The 18920-nt window shown below is 36.2% G+C and overlaps 1 protein-coding gene across 3 annotated transcripts in view; it reads left to right on the top strand.

Moving 5' to 3' along the window:
• sik2a (salt-inducible kinase 2a) overlaps positions 1-16246 on the top strand; it is a 47221-nt gene extending 30975 nt beyond the window's left edge. For 2 of the 3 annotated variants that reach the window (XM_079605794.1, XM_079605795.1), the window contains 6 exons: positions 2809-3025; positions 5764-6012; positions 8631-8767; positions 8929-9048; positions 13087-13181; positions 13304-16246. In XM_079605794.1, coding sequence (XP_079461920.1) covers positions 2809-3025; positions 5764-6012; positions 8631-8767; positions 8929-9048; positions 13087-13181; positions 13304-13733 — 1248 coding nt within the window. In that variant the 3' untranslated portion in view covers positions 13734-16246. Of the gene's footprint in view, positions 1-2808; positions 3026-5763; positions 6013-8630; positions 8768-8928; positions 9049-10884; positions 10952-13086; positions 13182-13303 lie in introns of all 3 variants that reach the window. The other variant, XR_013796749.1, reaches the window with a different exon arrangement.
• Positions 16247-18920: the final 2674 nt, after the last annotated feature.

Here is an 18920-nt window from a genome sequence, read left to right as displayed (position 1 = left end):
AGATTTTTTTGTCCAATCAAATGCTATCTAGAAAGAGAATGCCCCTCCCCCTAATATCACTTTAGATAGTGTAGCAAATCATAGTTTGTGGCTGTGATACAACTAAGCCTATTGGCTTTTTTTATAATATTCTTTTATAATTAATTTTAATTAATTTAGTTATGTATACATTATTAATTCAATGTTGTATAATATATTATACAAATTATATAATAATGAAACTCTTTTTAAATAAAAAGGTGAAGTACTTGACTTGTCTTTTTATTGAAAAATAAAATTGGAATTTAATGCATTGTACACAATTATTATTATTTAATACATAACTTTTTTTATCAAATTAGATTATGCACTTGTCTTTTAAAAATAATCAAATATATAATATTAAATTATTGTTATTGATCATTTAAACTATTTTTAATCAAATGAGATGAAGCACTGAATTCACTGCATTTTCAAACATATTATTATTTAATCACTGTTATGATTATTTAAAATATAAACAGTTTTTCAATGCATTTCCAGCTCAAATAACTATTATGTAATCACACCATGATATATATAAGATCATGCTGCCTACCCTTATTGATCATGGGGAAACATGTAGCCTGCATTTCGGCCCTCTGTTTGCAGGCTGTTGGTACAGTAACGCCAGCCTGTCAGTTTTGCTGCCTGCTGTTACACAACACCGCGGCCCTGTTTTTATAAATGCCCCTGATGTGCCAGTGATGGGCCACCCATGTGATCAGTGCTGGGTGCTCAGTCCACTCGTGAGAAGCGTGACTACAACATTTGTCACCTTGGCTTTCGCAAGGCAATCTCCATAGCTACTGTTCCTTTAATTGACGTGCAGCGTTGACTCATCCCGTGGGGACTCTGCCATATACATACCAATTTGGCCTCCAAAAGGTCTTTTTCTGTTTGCTCCTGTACCTCAACCGATGCTTGCAATGCCAAGGTCAAGAGTTTAATTCCCAGGGAACAAACACACTTTAACAGTAGCCAGCCCTTGAATGGACTGTGAGTTGTAGGTAAAGTGAATGCCAAATGAAAATGTAGATGCTTGTTTATGAAGAAGGGGAAGCGTGATAAGTCATTCATTTCGCCTCAGCACCTGTGGAGCAGAACAGATGGCAATCTAGGGATCTCTTTAAACATGTTGAGGTCACGCACTCACAAACTTATTTCAACTGGCGTATTGTAATTCAGGAAAGCTGCTGGTCGCCTGTGGGCATTTGACAGAGCAGCATTACATAACTCTGAAAAAATGAAACCGATGACACGGACATGGAGTTGCAGACATAGTCTAACACAGAGTTTACAAAAGGGGTTTATCATGCATTTTGGTAATTCGTTGTTCATTTTATTTACACATTCCCAACATTTCGGTTCACTGGATTTCCCCGATATTCTGTGTAAAATAAAAGAATTATTAGAATGATCAAATATTATTTTATTTTTTTACAGGACAGTTGTTATTTACAACAGAAATATATTTTATACTCATTTTTAGAATTAGAGTTAAAACAATTATATAATAATAATAATGATGACGATGAGACCTATGTGCAGCAGCCCTATATATAAATAATTTTAAAATTAAAAAATCTGAAATAAAACACTTACAAAAAAAGATTAAATATTTTATCTGTTTACTTGTTTGCAATGTAAACATTAACCAACATCAGAGAACCATGAACACGCAAATGTGTCATTAGATTATTGAAATATTAACTTATTATCTCAGGAGTTTGACAAATGTTGTTTTTTTGTTTTTTTTACTCCTGGTCTAACAGAAGTGAGGATAAATGTTACACACAAAAGAGGAGATTGAATAGAATATCTGATATCTATATGCCCAAACAAATATATTATAATTGTTGATATTAAGGAAAATAATATTAAACACGGATTTTAAACGATGCTGGCCAGTGATCGAAAAAAAAAAAAAATCTTGTTAGTTAACTCACTGACACTAGATGAAAATTAATAATGTTGTTCCAAACCTATATTCTGTTGTTTATTAGAACACAAAAGTAGACTTTAGAGTCTTATACAGTTCATGGAATGAAAGTGACCATGGTTTTCAAACTCAAAAAAGTACCAAATGTATCAAAAAATAGTCCATTTTACTAGTACTTTAGGGCTTTCGCACTGGAAGAATTTTTTTTTCATAGTTCCTATAATTAGTGGTGAAAGTACCTGCTTTATGGCGTGTTCGCACCGCAAGACCTGCAACTAATTTTAGTTATAAGAACACCTTTTGGGGAAACTAAATTAGCTCCTGCTTCAGAGTAGGGTCTCACCCACCACAATAACAACTACCAGTGACATAAGTGTACGTTGATTGATAGCTTGCAGTCAATTGTAAACAAAGGGGCGGGGTTCATGCAGACAAACTGATTGGAGAAATCCTGCATACATCACCAGAGAGAAGTCTGTCCTTTCACCAGAAGATTAAGTTGACATTTTGGATAAAAAAAATTACAAGATAAAAAAAAAAACAATGAATGGATGTATTGGTAATAATAGGATCTAAACCATTAAGAAAATAGGTGAATTTCCATTTCATGTCGATTTAATTTGTTATTCCCTGATAATCTTCACTTCACATCAATTTCAAAGCGTTCTTGTTTGCCTCTTGGAGAACAGCTAGTAGTCACATCTATTGCTTTTCAGCTTTGATTTCAGTTGTCAGATCTGAAAACAGCAAAGTGAAAACGTCCCAAAGAGTGCTGAGCTGTTTCAGCCCAAAATAGTTTTGCCAACAGTGTGTGTGTGTGTGTGTGTGTGTGTGTATTTATATCTCAGGTGGATGGCTGCTTACTGGACCCACTCCCTCCAGTCGTTGTCCGCAAAGTCAGCGGCTCGCTGCCTAGCAACGTCATGGAGACGTCCATTGATGAGGGCATTGAGGCAGAGGAGGAGCACACTGTGCCCCTAGCCGCCTTTCATACAGCTCGCTTCAGTCAGCGCCGGCACACACTGTCTGAGGTCACCAACCAACCTGCTGTGCTGCCCATCACAGGTTAGTACTGCATTTTGTACTGTATGTTGAGTCGAGGCAATTATAGTCTAGACACATATTTAGTGAAATATAGTGTCTTAAAGGGGTGGTATAATGTCCTTTTCACAAGATGTAAAATAAGTCTTTGATGTCCCCAGAGTGTGTATGTGAAGTTTTAGCTCAAAATACCCCACAGATATTATATAGCATGTTAAAATTGTCACTTTTTGAGGGTGAGAAAAATGCACCATTTTTGTATCTGTCCCTTTAAATGCAAATTAACTGCTGCTCCCAGCACAAGGGGCGGAGCTTCAACAGCTTGTGTCCTGTTACCTCACTCAGACATGCACTGAGAATTTCAAAAACTTTTAGCCTTTTATGTTCAAACCGGAGTCATAAAATGATGGAGAGACTCGAGAAGAAGTGACACCATGTAGAATGCAACAGGACGTCTCTGAATGGTTAGTTGATGAATGTATGTAGCTGATGTGGAGTCTTCTAGACATTGATTAGCATATTCTGTCATGACAATCTATAAATCGTGTTCCGGGGGTGGGGTTTATGTAAATTTTAGGGGTTAGTGATGTCACTAACCCGGGAGGAATGTCGTGTAGTCCTTACCAGCCGTTTGTTGTATAGTCCTTAAAAAACGATTTCTTTAAAAGCATTTATCTCCCTTTGCTTTGAACTTTAAGCGTTGTAACTTTGCAGATGTTGTTTATGCTCAAACAGCAACATTACACACTAACTAAAGTTAGAAAAGTTAAATCATAATCAACCACCCCCTTTAAAGATACATATCACCGATCAGAAGTTTGTGGTCTGTAAGATTTTTTTTTAAATGTTTTTATCTTCTGCTCACCAAGATTATTTGATAAAAAATACAGTAAAAACAGTAATATCGTGAAAATTGTTACAATTTAATATAACTGTTTTCTGTTTTAATATATTTTAAAATGTAATTATACATGAGAACACAGAGCTGAATTGTTTTCAGTGTCACGTGATCCTTCAGAAATCATTTTAATGTGCTGATTTAGAGCTCTTAGGATCTCTTTTTAGGATTCAACATAAATCAGAAAGTTCAAAAGAACAGATTTTTTTTTTTAAATATCATTTTTTTGTAACAATGTAAAAGTCTTTACTATCACTTCTGATTCATTTAATGAATATACTGTATATATACTAGAGATGCACCGATACTAAATGTCTCTGCCGATCCCGATAGTCGATTATTCAGAATGATATCTGCCGATACAGAGTTTGATTTTCTTCAGGACAAAAATCTCCCAGATAATGCTACAAACTATAGCGGGAACTCTCTCATTTGGTACATTACTATGATGTTAGAGGTTAAAATGAACAACGGAGCTATTATTTTCTACTGGTATTTATTTTCAGATATGATAATCACACTCAAATAAAAACAGAAATATTTTATGCAACTCAAGTGTTTATGAAAACTCTTATGTGCAACTGTCTTCATGACAAATTTATTCAAAATATACATATATAATGAACAGTAAATAAGCTCCTCTCTAGTGTTTTTTATAGCCAACTAAAGACCTGTGAAGATTGGATAACTCTCCTGAGATAAATGTGATTTTTACATGGAATTGTTCTCAACTTGTAGTTGTACTGTACTTTCAACATACCTTCTGATGTTCATTCATGTTTATTTTGTGCTATGTATTAAAGTGGAAGATAAGACTTGCGCTCCATGCTGCCGCTTAAACTGAGGCGCTAAATCGATCCGTTACGTCACATTTAATTTATTTGTTGTTTTATTGTTTGAGTTTCATAATGAAAGGTCCAGAATTTGAAAGCAGAGGCTTTGTTTCTCATCAGAAGTAACAATCTCTTTGTGATTATTAAAAGGGAGGCACACTACAAATAATATTTGGTGTAGGGAAAAAAACGCGGACCTGGCAACCCTGGCTTGAACTATGGGCGATGCATAGGGTCAAAAAGAGCCTGCTTTAATGTTGCTGTTTTTAATATTAATGCGTTATTGTCGCATTAACTTCAACACCAGAGATTTCTTCACACATAGTATGAGTTTCAATGGGACAAGTTTTTCCGACCCCCTTGTGATTGACAGGATATAATCTGCCATGATCATCAGCTAGTGAAAATAATTGCTTTTATTGGCCGATACATCGGTGCATCTCTAATAAAATATAGTTGTTATGTCCACTAGATGGAATAAAAAATTATAAACTACTACTGACATTAACACACGGTGAATTTTTTGTAGACAGTTTGATTTTGCTCATATCACTTGCATCAATGTTAGACAAGTTTATTTATAAAGCACATTTACTACACAATGGGAATTCAAAGTGCTTTACATAATAAAGAGGGAAAAAATAACAAAAGATAAATAACCTAAAGTTAGAGAAAATGAAATGAAAGCTTAATTTAAATCTTAAAGGATAAAGTATAAACAAAAGGACAAACTTCAAATGCAGTCTAGTCAGTGAGGCGAAGTGCATATTCAGAGAACTCACCGGTAAACAGATGTGTTTATGTTTATGTCTGGACTGGAATGTGGTCAGTGGGGCTTGGATTATTGTTTTTACATTGTAATGTAAACCATGCATTATGTTGCAGTTCTTGAAGTTCACGGTAACTTGGTAAGGTTTATGTACTCTTCAAAGTCAACTTTAACTTGCATTTGAGTCTTGCCATTAATTTTGGACCCTGAATAAACACTGTTACATCCATATACTTGAGTGAACTTCAGTTACTCTCCACAGGTCTGAACCCGTCCCTCGGCAGCATGGACTCCGAGTACAGCATGGGCTCAACACAAAGTGACTTCAGCTTGCCTGAAGAGAATCCAGCTCTAAGCACTACACCTGCCAGCTCCACAGCTCCAGTCTTCCTCAGCATGAAGCCTCCTGAACCCCTGCAGCCGCTCGACACAGAGGGGCGGGACGCTCATAATCACTCACTAGTCAGTTTCAGAGAGGGGCGAAGGGCTTCAGACACGTCTCTCACTCAAGGTCGGGATGATTTGTGTTCTCTTCTGCACATCATTTTTCATTTCGCTTTTTCATCCATCACCTTTCTCTCAAACTTTGTTCAAGGACATTTATGCTTGCGAAATTACTTTGGACAACATATATGGGCAACAGGATATTAACTTAATAGTGTATAACTGTACTTACAGCTTACACTCAAAAAAATGAACTAGGAAGGTTGGGTACTTTACATAATATATTTATATTTAGTTTACTTATAATAATTGTGTTTGTTGACTTGAAATGTTTTTTTCTATTAAGGTCCACGTAATTATGTCTCATCTTAACAGTACAAAATCCTAATGTGTTGTCTAAACACAAACCATTTATGTTAAGTAAAAAAATCTTACATCCAGAGGGTGGCGGTATAGTGCGACGCCAACTGCCATTTTGCCCGAACTTAATTTGATTGTGTTCAATCTGCTTAAATGTACAATTTTAATTTACTTAATCCATTTGTGTTGGATTACATCAGGGGTGGGGAACGTCGGTCCTGGAGAGCCATAGCCCTGCAGAGTTTAGCTCCAACCCTGATAAAAACTCACCTGATTGTAGCCTTAATGATCCTAAAGACATTGATTAGCTGGTTCAGGTGTGTTTGATTAGGGATGGAACTAAACTCTGCAAGGCTATGGCTCTCCAGGACCGACTAAATAAAAAACACCTGAATCATGTCAGGAAACCTTAAAATTAGTTGGGCTGACACTATTAAATTAAGCTGTGCCCAACCATAGTACATTAAATTGGAATAACAGAATTGCATAATGCTGAAATAAAGCAAGTTAATCATGTGGAAAACCTTTCCATGATTTTTTTATGTTCATTCAAAGAGTAATTTTTTTGAGTGTATATAATATTAATGAAATAAAGGGCCAATTCAGTGTACTTAAAAAGATAGTTCACCCAAAAATGAAAACTAGCCCATGATTTACTCACCCTCAAGTCATCCTAGGTGTATATGACATTCTTCTTTCAGACGAATACAATCAGAGTTATATTAAAAATGTCCTGGGTCTTCCAAGCCTTATAATGGCGGTGAATGGTTGTCCATAAAAGTGCATCAACCCATCATAAAAGTGCATCTATCCATTATAAAAGTGCTCCACACTGCTCTGGGGGGTTAATAAAGGCCTTCTGAAGTGAAGTGTTGCGTTTGTGAAAGAAAAACATCCATATTTAAAATATTTAAATTAGGGCTGTCAAAGTTAACGCGTTAATAACACGTTTTTTTAACGCGCGATTAACGCATCGCGTATTTTCTGTTTGACCCCTATGCCCAACCCCTAGTTGGAGAAGTGGAGATACACAGTCTCGCGCGGCAGAGAGGAGCAGCGCTTTAATTCAGTTAAACACAGATATTATTTTGCTTCTCTAATTTTACATGCAAGTATAGCCGAAATCACAGCACAGATATATCTTATGTGTATTTGATTTTATCAGACGAAGGCTCGATTATCAGGATTTTTGTGCAGATTAACATCTTGGAAGGGAAAAGCTGGTTATGTCTTAATGGGTCGTGTTGCGCGTTTCAGTCACTATTTCATATTCATTCCGTTTTTTGACAACAGAAACAGTAAAATATACCAATGAAAACAGTTTTATTGAGAATTTAACTGCATCAAAATGGGCACAAAGAGAGACAAACTAATGTAATAATAAATAATAAATGTACATTTAGCATTTTCAGAAGAGCTGCCCTGTCATGCAAAAATCTAAACATGTTTGTTTTAGTAAATTGCTTAGTGCAAAGAAAGAGAAGTAATGGGAACCTGGTATTTCTTTGTTCTTTCTTCATGCATCTAATAGACAACACTTCGCTTCAGAAGGCCTTTATTAACCCCCCAGAGCCGTGTGGAGCACTTATGATGGATATATGCACTTTTATGATGGATATATGCACTTTTATGATGGATATATGCACTTTTATGGACTTCAAAACAGAAACAACCATTCACTGCCATTTTAAGGCTTGGAAGAGCCAGGACATTTTTTATATAACTCCGATTGTATTCGTCTGAAAGAAGAATGTCATATACACCTAGGATGACTTGAGGGTGAGTAAATCATGGGCTAATTTTCACTTTTGGGTGAACTATCCCTTTAAAGAGAGCACACTATCATGACTGCAAGTGTATATAGATTAGGGATCAAGAGGTTATTCTGTTACATGTAGATCCTTTATTGGTTAAATGTCTTTCCTCTATAGAAATGCACAGGTCAGAATTCACCAAACTTAAACTAAAGTTTGCAGCTAAAGACAAAAAAATCTGCTACTGCATCCGGTCTTCTGTGTGTGTGATTGAAGCACAAAATCTAGTATGCCCACCACTTTACTGTCTGTAGGCATGTATTTGCATGTCATAATCAGTGTTTTGGAATATTATTGTTAGTGGATCAAATAACCCTCATTCTGACTGATATCTGACCTTCTATGAATAATGGCTATTTTTAAAAGCAGAATATAACCGCAGTGATTCACTTCTGTACTAATTATAGCAGTAGTCAATGAGTCAGACCACCCCTGCAGCAGTCACAGGAATATCTCTACCAGTTCATCTGACTCGAAATCTGTTGTACTCATTGAACCTCTGGTTTAACAGGTTTAGTGGCATTCAGACAGCACCTTCAGAACCTGGCCAGGACCAAGGGCTTCCTGGAGCTGAACAAAGCCCAGATAGTGTTAGGAGATGGTGGACTCCCCACTGTCAGTCCACAGGACTATCCATTCAGTCACCAGGTCTGATAGCAATTTGTGCTGTTCTCAGTTTGTTTTACATTTTTTAAGTATTTTGACTTTGAACTTGAAAATAAAATAGGTAGCAGAATACAGAAAAGTTTCTTGGAAGATGACCCATGGTATTTATGCTGATATAAAAACCTATTCTTTAATCATTTCAGGGAGAAGGACGCCAATGTCTAAGTGGAAAAGATACGTTGACATTCACGGGTAAAATGCACCCTTATTTGCTATCCAGGAGACAGAGTTTGGAGACGCAGTACCTCGCTCAGCGACTACAGGTGGGTCAGTTTTGTATACGAGTGTCCACAATAAACAAAAGGGGGAACATTTTGGTTTAAATCACACAAGCCAAGCTTTTAGAAATTGTATCTTTATGTTAATGTTGGTTTCTTATGGTTTTGAAAAACTTTTATATAATTTTCAAGAAAAGTTTAAATTTAATTATTCTAAAAATGTCATGTGGTGTAACCATCAAGTAAAATATAGTAGGATATTTTCCATACACTATAAATTTTATGTGAACATTCACTATAATATTCACTAAATCATATAAATAAATATATTTTTCAAAATAAAGAGTGTTTAAGTAATTAAGTTTGTGGGGAGTTGCACTAGTTTTTCTCAATCTGACACATTTCTCCAAACAAAACTGTTATTTTTTAATAAGCTATCTCAATTACAAAAACTATAAAAGGGGAAAAGAAAAAAGAATGGGAAAAGCAAGAGGTGTAATAGTAAGTGGTTTGGGAGAGGATAGAGGAAGGGTAATATTGAGAGGGAGAGGAACATTGAAAGAGGTAGAAAGAGAAGAGGGGAAAGAAATCGATGGTATATGAAGAGGAGATGGAGCAAGAAGAGTTGAGGATTTAGGAGAAGCAAGAAGAGCTTCTTACAACCAAGTCTTCTTCAAACGATGGAAGAGTCTTGTGGAGAAGTTGAGGCACAAGGATGGAACCAGCATTTACAGCTTTTTTTACCCACGATCCATGACTCGTGAAAATATATGCTGTGATGTTGATGAATTCTTGAATTCTTTGACCAGATGTAAATGAGAGGCAAGATCTATAAAGTTCACTGATTCAATGATTGCAGTACATTTATTTATTTATTTTTAAAACTCATTGCTATACAACTGAACTCGTCATTCAAGAACTTTGAAGAACACAATGAAAAACATGAAAAACTTGAATTTTCATTCCTGTATTTGTGTATCTATAACTGAATTTGTTATCAAATCAACACTTGTAGTTTTGATGTTAGTATTTAATTTTGATAAATGCATTACTAGAATAAAATGGCTGTTTCACCAACATAAGAGTGAGGTTGGTTTGCTGTTTTTGTTTTGAGAGCAACCACATTCATTTGGAGAAATGTGTCAAATCGATTGAGAAAAACTGTAATACCTGAACTAACCTTGCCTAAATCATGAAAAGCTCAAATTATCTGCTTCATTTTATCCCTGGATTCTGCATGTTGGTTAGACCACATGACTTTGGCCAAGCAGACAAACATTTTTCAAATATCAATATTTTTTTCTGAGAAATGATAATATAAGATAGTCAAATTACTTGAGGTTTTCTTTTCAAGATTTTAATTATTTTTAGTTTTTTTCTTTATTATGATTTTATTTTACATTTTTTTATTCAGAAATTAAAATGCTCATTAAAGAAGAGGTGTATTCAAGTCGTATGCATGAATAACTTTATTTTATGTATTATTGAATAAACTAATAGATACAGACTAAATATAAGCATCATATCTTTGATTCAGATATCACAGTGTGCAAATGTACAAAAACAGTATTTCTGCTAATATAGTGGAATGTGTAAATATGTTGGAGGACTATTGGTTGGCATGTAAACTGTTAAAACTGGTTATTTATATAAACTTGAGTTTTGGTACACTGTAAAAAACAAAAAAAAACAAAAAAAACTGTGGTTGCCAGATATTTACCGTAAAAAATACGGTAGCAACATTTTAGGTTGTACAAATTGAACTTAAATTTACTGCTGGGGAAAAGTATTTGATTAACTGATATAATGTTAACTTACCAACCTATTGAAGTACTAATATCTGTTTTGTACCTTTGTAATATACTGACAACCACCCAACAGGTGGTGATGAAAAAGTCACATGATGAATCAAAGCTCATCACAAGCAGCTTTTCCACAAGCTGAGAAGGTAAATACTAATATATATAGAAGGCGCACAGTCTCATTCACACAAATATTAAACACCATCATGGTAACACGCATGACATAAAAATAATAATGTAATAAACATTAATTGAACAACATTAGATGTAACATAAAACCCTAATGTACATAACTAATTAGAAAAAAAACGAAGTAAACTAAGAAACCATTAGGCCTATTTCAACAAAAATACTTAAAATGTGAAGTGTCACACAGGGAATTCTGGGAATGTCAATTTACAGTTTTTCACTGTAAATAATACAATGACGTGCAATTTTTCACTTCCAAAAACTGTCAATTTAAGTGTTTTACTGTAAAACATTTACATTAAATGTGAGGTTTGATCTATTACCGTTATTTACTGTATATAGTACGGAAACTTTCTGTCAACCAATTAATCGTATTTTACCGAAACAGTTTTTACAGACATGCTGCTGTGAGCATGAAAGATATGCTGGTGCTGCATAAGGCATAGATAAATCAGCAGATCTAGACAGGTGGAGCTGGGGGAGGTGGAGGGTTTCAGAGGACCAGATTACAGAAAACACTGAACCGGGCTGTTTAAATGGCTCATGAACTGCATTGCTTTGTTTTATAATGTTTCCTGGGGTGCACTTATAATGTTAGTATGATTTTTACAAATTAAAATGGTCATAGTTTAGAAATAAAAGGCATTTTTCCTACCCTGATTTTATCCCTCTGGCTAACAGCTTTGATTGGCTAACATCTTTGCATATGAAATAGCTAAGTATTACATGTGGAACTCTCTCAAAACCGTGTACCACATTTTTACTATTGCTGCTGTCAATGTTAACTAATCGTGAAAAGTGTTGATTGTAGCATTATATTTAGATCGTGGCATGAAAGGTTGGAGTGATGAGCATTGTACCCAATCAGACATGTTGAGCGCATTAATGCAGAGATCTCGTCACTGGAACTCGGTTTCTGCACCAGGGTCGGCGCCCCGAGGGGGATCTGATTTGTGCCCCCTCAGTTTCAAATTGTCCCCGGTCCACTCCCGAAACGGGATTTATGTTAACCCTTTGACGTGTGTGATTTGAACGTTCAGTGCACCACTGCTAAATTCAAACGTGCTTTTTCTCTTTGGCTGGTGCTGAGCCAGAGACGGACGTGCTCAGTGCTTTTCATACATCACAACTATTCAATGTTTTCAACCACATAATGTTTATTTTAGGTTTCAGACCTTTAAATTAAGTTAAATTCAAGTTCCATACACTAATGTCTATGGAAGCTGCAATAATAATTATTTACAAAGTGCTAGATTCATATCAGATACACATTGTGTATTAAACAATAAAGTTTACTCTATTCTTCTCCCAGTTCACCGGCCACTTACTTTTGTGTATTTCGGGGAAAATGGATGAATTTACCTAATGTAAAGTCGACAGATCCTCTGTATTTCGGTGCAAACTCATCGCGCGTTATTTCAACTAACATGATCATTGTAAACGACACAGCACATTAACTTCCACATATTTGATAATCCGAATATATCATTTAATTTTATAATGTAGTTAACACGTTTGTGAATATTTTGAATAAAAAAGGAAATAAACGCGATACATGTCGTGTGGCTGCATGGCACGTCGTTCTAAAATAATGGTCGACTTAAAAAATCGAGCCCCTAGAATAGATTTCCCCCATATATAACTGATTATTTTCATCCTACTAAGAGAAACAATGTGAAGTTGACTGTTTAGTCACTGGTTTGATTTACTGACACATAGACAAAGAACATCTGACTGTAGCTACATGAATCATTACACAGCAGAAATAACTCGTCACAGTTTGGTTACAATAAAAGCTTTTTTTTTTGGACTAACAAGGAAGTTTTCAGCTCTGAAACTCACTGGATATTTGTATAGTGTGATGACCTCTTATATGCCAATAGCTCAAAGAAAATGTAATTTCTCAGTGTTGAGCAAGCAATCTCACTGGCTGCAGAATCAGCTGAGGCCAATTCGCTTGTGCCATGTAGTAAATCATGTGATTGCATGTAAAGGACCCATCAGCCTGTGCTATCTAGAGTTTCATGACTAAAAAATATATTTATTTTAAAAAGATTTTTATTATGGCCCGTTTTGTTTTTTGTTATTTCAGAGGGCCAGTCAGTTGGCAAGTGCTCTTGGAAGTGGGCAGATGTTTTGTAAAGAGGCTGCACCGCGCACTTTAGAGCAACAACTCCAAGAGCACAGGTGAGGAACGACTGCATTAATGTCCTGAAATTGCCCAGACAGCAACATAGTGTCGGCCCAGATCCGGGCGGCACTTTAACTTTCAGTTATGACAACTTTTTCAATTGCAATCCTGTGTGCAGACTGCAGCAGAAGAGGCTCTATCTCCAGAAGCAGTCTCAGGTACAGGCCTACTTCCACCAGATGCAGCTGGCAGAGGATGGTTACCCCCCTCCCCAGGACTGCAGAGACCTCCAGAAGAGTCCCCTGTCCAGTCCTCCCTTCACATGGACCCAAACCCTAACCCCTTTTCTGGAGCCCGGACCCTCGTCCCTGGTGTACAGCCCCAAATCAGCCCGCTTTCCAGACTGGCCTCCGCCACCAGACAATCAAACAAACCACACTCCGTCCCTCCCTACAGAGCCCCTGTACGCATGGATTCCTGCCCAGCCGCCTCTCCCCACGGGCAAAGCAGAGCGCCCATCGGCACAACACACACCTGAAGCTTCTTTCCTGGACTGCGAGATGGTGGAGACCGTAGAGGCCCCGCAAGGGTGTGTACTCGTAAACTAAATGTGAAACAAAGCACTCTGAGGCTGGCTCTCAGACACAAGTGTGGTGAAAAAAAGCTCCCTCAGGGACGAACAAAACGCCATGGTTTGGGTCACATCTTACAGATGCTACAGATGTGCACTTGATCCTTTGGTAGACCCTTACAGACCTTCATTTTCAAAGATGTTTGTGAGATGCGCTAGTGTCCTGATATGTTTGTTTTTTTCCGGTAAGCACATATGAAATGTAGTGCAGCTACCATAGAGTTTAAAAATCAGTATTAAAGCAATATTCCTTTTCCTATATAATACTCTAGAGTTCTATGAGTTTCAGTGTTTTTATAAGTAGTTTGTTTAATACTTAAATGATTGGTAGCTACTCAAGTTTTCATTATTAGTAGTGTGTGATTTTTAAATAATAGATCAATAACAAAGAAATGTGTAAATATAAGGACGATAAAAAAAAAAAAAAACTATTAGAAATAAAGTCAGCATGAAACAATCCAGAGCATTTTTTCCTTAGTAAAATGATGTACTCGTTTCCCAGACAGCAACATAGTGTCGGCCCAGATCCGGCCCACATCTGGCACACGGAGATTCCACACGGCAGTCACATGTTGTTGTCTGGGCAGTGAAACGGGTATTAAAGGAGAACAAATACAGAGCGAGACCGAAGTACTACTAAGATGCCATTCTATGGAAGCTTGTTTCCATAAAAAAAATAAAAAAAACTTTAAAAGATAATTGCGACTTTTTATTTCACAATTGCAAGTTTACATCTTGTAAGAAATAACAGCATTATGAGATATAACCATAAACTCGCAATTCTGACTTCTTTTCTCAGTTGTGAGATACAAACTCGCAATTGTGAGTTATAAAGTTTTTCTCTGAATTGCAAGTTTAGATCTCACAATTTGGACTTTATAACTCGGAATTGTGCGTTTCCAATTCAGAGGGAAAAAATACTGACTTTTCTCTCCGAACTGCGGGTTTATATCTCCTAGTTGGGGACATATTGTATATTTTTAAACCATGGATGCCGGAAAAAAAACTAATTTACGTATGAAATTTGTATAGCATTTGGCGGCTATTACGTGGATCCTGGAAATCTTCTACATTTTTCAACTGGAATCCCTCCATCCCTTCCTAAAATTCGCTCCCTGGACTCAGTCCCACCATATTTCCAGCACTGCGTCTAACGCATGTTTACATGGTAAAACATTGGAGAAGTTGAGCAGTGGAAGCCAAAAACGCTTTGTTTGAATGGCCTCGAAAACTTTACAATTTCATTCAAGATTCAATTTGTAAACATTTGATAATTACATATAAATGAACAAACTATAATTTGCAGCATTTATTCATCTAGGTTAATGTTAATTTAGAAAAATAAAGCAGTTGAAAATGTATTATTTATCACATAAATGGAACATTTATGAACAAACATGAATTAACAATAGACAAAAGTATATTTACAAAATTACCTTTAACCAAGATTAATAAATGTTGCAAAATATTTTTATTCGCTTATTTCATGATACCTAGAGCAGTAACTAATGGTAAAAAAAAAGAAGTATTACCACATTGCCTAAACAGCTGTTTGACGGCTGGTTAACATTAGCCAATAATAATGCATGGCCTAGGTGATGTCAGCAGACAAAGTTGTGCTGAGCAATGATAAAATATTACAAAAACAAATCATCTGTGGAATAATATGCACTGATGGTTGTGCACAGGAAGACCAAACAACATGTGTTAAAGTAAATAAGGTTAATTTTGATTTCATGTTGACTTTACAATTACTACTACCTACTTTGGACTCTTCGAAGTGGACTGGAAAGTAGAAAAGAACAAGGTTACAGTATTTATTTTTTTCCACCAGTATGTTTGTTTTTGGAGCCACTGTACGCATTCAGACTGTACGTGGATTAAACCAATCAGAATCAACAGTGATCTCACACAGCGTGCACTACTACTCAAACTGTTTTTGTTTTTCTTAGAAACTTAAGTGTTGTGCCTTTCGATTCTTATTGTTCCTTTCGAAGAATGTCTTGTTATTAGATTTAATTCTTCAAGTAAAACTTCCTGTGTGGAAATGCAGTATGAAGTACTCTCTTTTAAAAGATACCTTGAACCAAAGTCTCCATTTAGGTTCTTTTTAAAAGTCCACTATGTGGATTTTTTTGTTTTTTTGGAACCAGCTACATGAGATAGTTGTCATGGTCCTACATTATATTCAAAAGTATAGCAATATCTAGAGAAATAGTTCTGATGTTCAAAATATGGGTGTTGGTAGTGAGTGTTGTCATTTTATGCCTTTGGAGGAAAAAGATCTTATCGTGACTATTTAAAATTTGTAGTCAGTCTTTGACTAGTGTTGATATTATTACTGACATTGAAAAGTGAACTGTTTTGTTATAGTCGGTTTTCAGTGATAAGATGTTTCCTAATATGTAATCACAATATGAATTTTGTTATATTCAGTTGAAAATGCTGAGTTTCTTGCACAAGGGGAAATAAAGGTCACACTCCTTGACTGAAATCATTTGTGCGAGTGATGTTTTTGTTCATACCACATGTCTCACGTCACACTACTACCTCAGTTCTGACCATATACAGAGAATGATGGAGGATAAAAGACCCTTGTTTCCCTCGTGCATCGATGAGCCTTGGGCGCCCAACACCCTGTCACTGGTTTGTGGTTTGGATGCAATTTTAAACATTCCCTTATATTTGAAGGGAGTAATTTCTAATGTATATAATACTTTAATGTCAATACAAAAATATGAATCTATACAAAATCCGTGCAGAATGGACAAAGGATTTGGCAGTGGATATATCAGAGGAAACCTGGAATAATGCATTATTAGAGTGACTGGAACAACCTCCTGTACTCGCTTGGGTTTAATCCAGTTCAAGGTCCTCCATAGACTTCATTACAGCAAGGTTAGGCTGTCCAAGATATACGCAAACGTAGCTGCTACATGCGAGCGTTGACACACAGACCTTGTTCATATGTTTTGGGCTTGTCCCAGACTGCTGGCATGTGTTAAGGATATCAGGCCTAGTTTTGAGATGGCTGTCTTTGGAGTACCTGTACAAGCTGTGGTCATGTCCAAAAATTGTCACGCGCTTTTGCACGTCTTTTGGCTCGGAGAAGAATATTACTCGATTGGAAATCAAGTGAACCACCTTTAGCTTCACTTTGGCTTAGTGATGTGATGCTGTTTTTGAAACTGGAGAAAATTTAATATTCTCTTAGAGGATCCACCAAACGTTTTTATTCAGTATGGACCCCAATGATTTTTTTGAAAAGGATCTTTCCTTTTCAAACTAAAACTTTTTTTAGATTGCTTCCCCCAAACTAAAACTGTTATTAAAAGGCCTGTGCACATTGGAACAGTTAACGCAATCCGACACAATGGGCTAATAATAATGTAAATTATTTTCTCACAGTTTGTAATATAAGAACTTCGAGATTCTGTTTTTCCTTTTTTTATACATTGTTTATATATTTTATTATATATTTGTTTATTTATTATTTTTTTCTCTGTTCAGTGGGTGTGTTGTGGGAAGGGGGAAAATTAAAAGAAAAAAAAAGGAGCATTGGTAAGTCTGTATGTTTCTGTATGTGATACGTCACTGTTCTTCCTTCAATAAATATATATATATATATATATATATATATAAAAACTTCTACGTAGGAGTCTAGCTTAGGAGCAATTCGGGACCGATCTGAGAGCAACTCTGAGCAAGGAAAAGACAAAAACTTTCATCTTAGTGAGGAGGCGGGGCTGACCCCGTTGCTATGACACAATCTTTTGAAGACTGTGATTGGTTGTTTGTCCAAGAAGGGGAAAAAAAAAAAAAAAGAGCGATTTTAATTTGATTGCCTTGATAAATGGTTCATGTTGTCATATGTTCATCATTATCAGAATGATAAAAAAATGTTCCACTCTTTCCAATTACACTGATTGCTGTCTATTTATGTGATGGTTTGAATGTTGGTTTAAACATGGAATAAAAAACAAGAAGGCTTCTTCATTCTCGTGAAAGCCCAACTGGACAGAGGAGCAGTGTTTACTGTTAGCCCAGTTAGTGGATGAACACAAGGCCATCCTTAAAGGAAAATGCGGGCCAGGTGTCAAAGCACAGGGCAAGAAGCAGACGTAGGAGCTTATAGCGGTTAATAATAAATGATTAACGGTTCATTCCCCTGCTTGTGCGCACCAGGGAAACCTGCTATATTCATAAACACAGTTTTTTAAACCTGCAAGGTGGGAATGTCCAGTGGAAATGAAATGAACTGCGACACAATAGGAGATTCTGAAAGTGCTGTAATGGTTTGTGTGATCACTCTGCTTACAGAAGGTTGTGACAGACCCAAATCATCACTGCTGCATTGTTGCATTTTCCCAGTTGACAAATATTTAATATAGTGAGTACTTTAATTTCTGGCGCTATGGCATTCCTGCGCTGTGTCTGAGATGTTAGCGTGTCTCTAATAAGATCCGTCACAAACATGATCCCTGCACAATCTTATCTATAGCGTCTTATTAACTCAGTCATCCATTGTCTGCAACACATTTCTTCTCCCTCTTTGTCTTTGTCATTTTCTCCTCTGCTAAAGAAACTCTTAAGCCTCTTAAAAGTCCTCGTCCGTACTCCTAACAATTTTGACCTAAGACCTCTTTTAACGGTTAAGATGCTTTCTGAATTACTTTTATCTTTACTAGGATTTTTTGTTTCATTTTAAGAGTCAACGCCCACATTTCTATGAATTTTCTTAGAATTTTGTCACTAGGGGCTACTCTTTTTTTATGAATACGGGCCCAGATCTTTATTCCTGCCCATTTCTTCAGCACGATGATTATGAGAACTGATCGTTTGATTACCATCTAATCGACCCAGGCCTTAATCTGTGGCCTTGTTACGAGGATCAATATTCTCTTCACCCGTGACTGGTCATAATGTAATGCTCATCATTGTGAACACAGAATGGGTTATGAATAGATTTACATTGCGATTAAAATTGCATAATGTTGAGATAAAAAAAATTAACTATAGAAATACAAAATGGGAAAATTTGTTTTAAATATAAAACTAAAAACCACAGTAGGTGGCAGCAAGTCAGTCTCAGGGTACGTGTACACGACAACGGTATGCTTAAAACGGATAGAGTTTTCCGTGTACAGACGACGCCAATGTCAAA

This window comes from Phoxinus phoxinus (genome assembly GCF_949152265.1).
Source record: "Phoxinus phoxinus genome assembly, chromosome: 3".
NCBI lineage: Eukaryota > Metazoa > Chordata > Actinopteri > Cypriniformes > Leuciscidae > Phoxinus > Phoxinus phoxinus.
Note: the sequence above shows the minus strand (reverse complement) of the source record. Positions and strands in the feature narration are given on the sequence as shown.